The following is a 1,497-nucleotide window of genomic DNA, read 5'->3' as shown; positions in this document are numbered from 1 at the left end:
TGGGGAAAGGGGCAGATGAAGAAGTCACTGAAGCCCACAGGTGAGAGAAGAAGTCCAGGCTTTGGGGTTAAGAGAATTATCACTAATCTCAACTAGTGATGCCTTTTCCTTTCTAAAAGCAGAAAAAAAAAAAAAAGAGCTGCAGAAGAGAGACTAGGCAAGCTAAGGGTGTTGGGGTGACCTCCAGTTGGTTTGAGACTGGGGTAGGAATGGACGTCAGCACTGAGGGTCCTAAGGCCCCTGCTCTATGGCCTCCAGGCTGGCCAGGGCTCTCTGACTCCTGTGGAGGCCTGGACAGCCCAGGGTGGGGGACAGACACAGAGCAACCTCAGTCTTTCTAACTGCCCTTTACGTGCAGAGAGGAGGCAGCCATGCAGCACTGTGGATTCACTGCTGGCACACAAGTACACAGATGTCTGGGAGCGGGTAGCGGACTCCAGAGTGAGGAGGAAATCCTCTGTCTTTGATCTAGAGACACTGTAGCCATCTGAGACTTCTACTTTGTCAGTGTCTTCAACACCATATGAGTAATGAATCAGCCTCAGCCCATACCCCAGGTCTTGTCGATACCAGTACATATAGCGGTGGTTCTCAGTCTGGTGACATCTCAGAGTCACTGGTGTTCCTGTCTCTGTGATCTTGTGTCTTGGGCTCTGGGTGATTCCAGCATCCATGTGTCCTGTAATAGAAAACAATAGACCCTGATGCTGTAATCCCAAGAAAAAGTCTTTTATTGAGGCCTTGGGAATTCCAGGGAAGGAAGCCCACCTGTGACCTGCCCTCACCTGTCCACAGGAGACAAAGGGCCACATAGAAGAAGAACCTTGTGCCCATTTCAGGTCCAGGCCAGGATCTCGTGTCTCCCAGCCCTGCTTGAGGAAATAGAACTTAGGTTCTCAGTGACTCGATGACATCAGTGCCCCTGACGAATAGTTGAGCTGCAAAGTTAACCTGCCACACCCCTTCTATTCTCCACAAAAATAAATCAAGTGTGTGTATATATATATATATAGTGAATATATGTAATTTATGATGTGTACCGCAATATTTTATAGGACATATATACAATTAATAGCTCAGAACGGGAATAATTTGTAGACTATTTTTAAAGACATAAGTGCATATGCTCTTTGCAAGATTTTAGAAAGAAAATGCATTCCTCTCTGCATATTTTGTTCCCATTAGGATACAATTCTTCATTTTTATGCTGTTTTAATTGTTTCCAATATTTGTGTAGTCTAAGGGACATTCTCATGGCAGTCTGGTGTCCTTTAGAACTCATCTCCTCAAATTTGCCTCTAAGTTCCTTTTACTAGATTTTATCTTTTCTCAAACTCTGGATAACTGGATGTCAGCCTACAGTAATGGCCTCTGTTAAAAGGGCCACCTGATATCTGCGAAGGTTTCAAAAAGTCTTACAGTTAGGGTCCATATAATTTGTATATTGTTTTATGCTCTGTCACATTAGTTCACCTCACAGGACCCTCATCAGAGCTC

The 1,497-nt window shown here is 44.7% G+C and overlaps 1 gene segment (V, D, J or C); it reads right to left on the bottom strand.

Moving 5' to 3' along the window:
* Window positions 1-245: 245 nt before the first annotated feature.
* Window positions 246-876, bottom strand: LOC108541499 (T-cell receptor beta chain V region C5-like). The segment is given in 2 exon segments: window positions 246-679; window positions 786-876. Coding segments are annotated over 2 exon segments (483 nt in total).
* Window positions 877-1,497: the final 621 nt, after the last annotated feature.

Source organism: Rhinopithecus bieti, unplaced genomic scaffold, assembly GCF_001698545.2.
Source record: "Rhinopithecus bieti isolate Rb0 unplaced genomic scaffold, ASM169854v2 scaffold_20175, whole genome shotgun sequence".
NCBI classification, from domain to species: Eukaryota; Metazoa; Chordata; class Mammalia; order Primates; family Cercopithecidae; genus Rhinopithecus; species Rhinopithecus bieti.
Note: the sequence above shows the minus strand (reverse complement) of the source record. Positions and strands in the feature narration are given on the sequence as shown.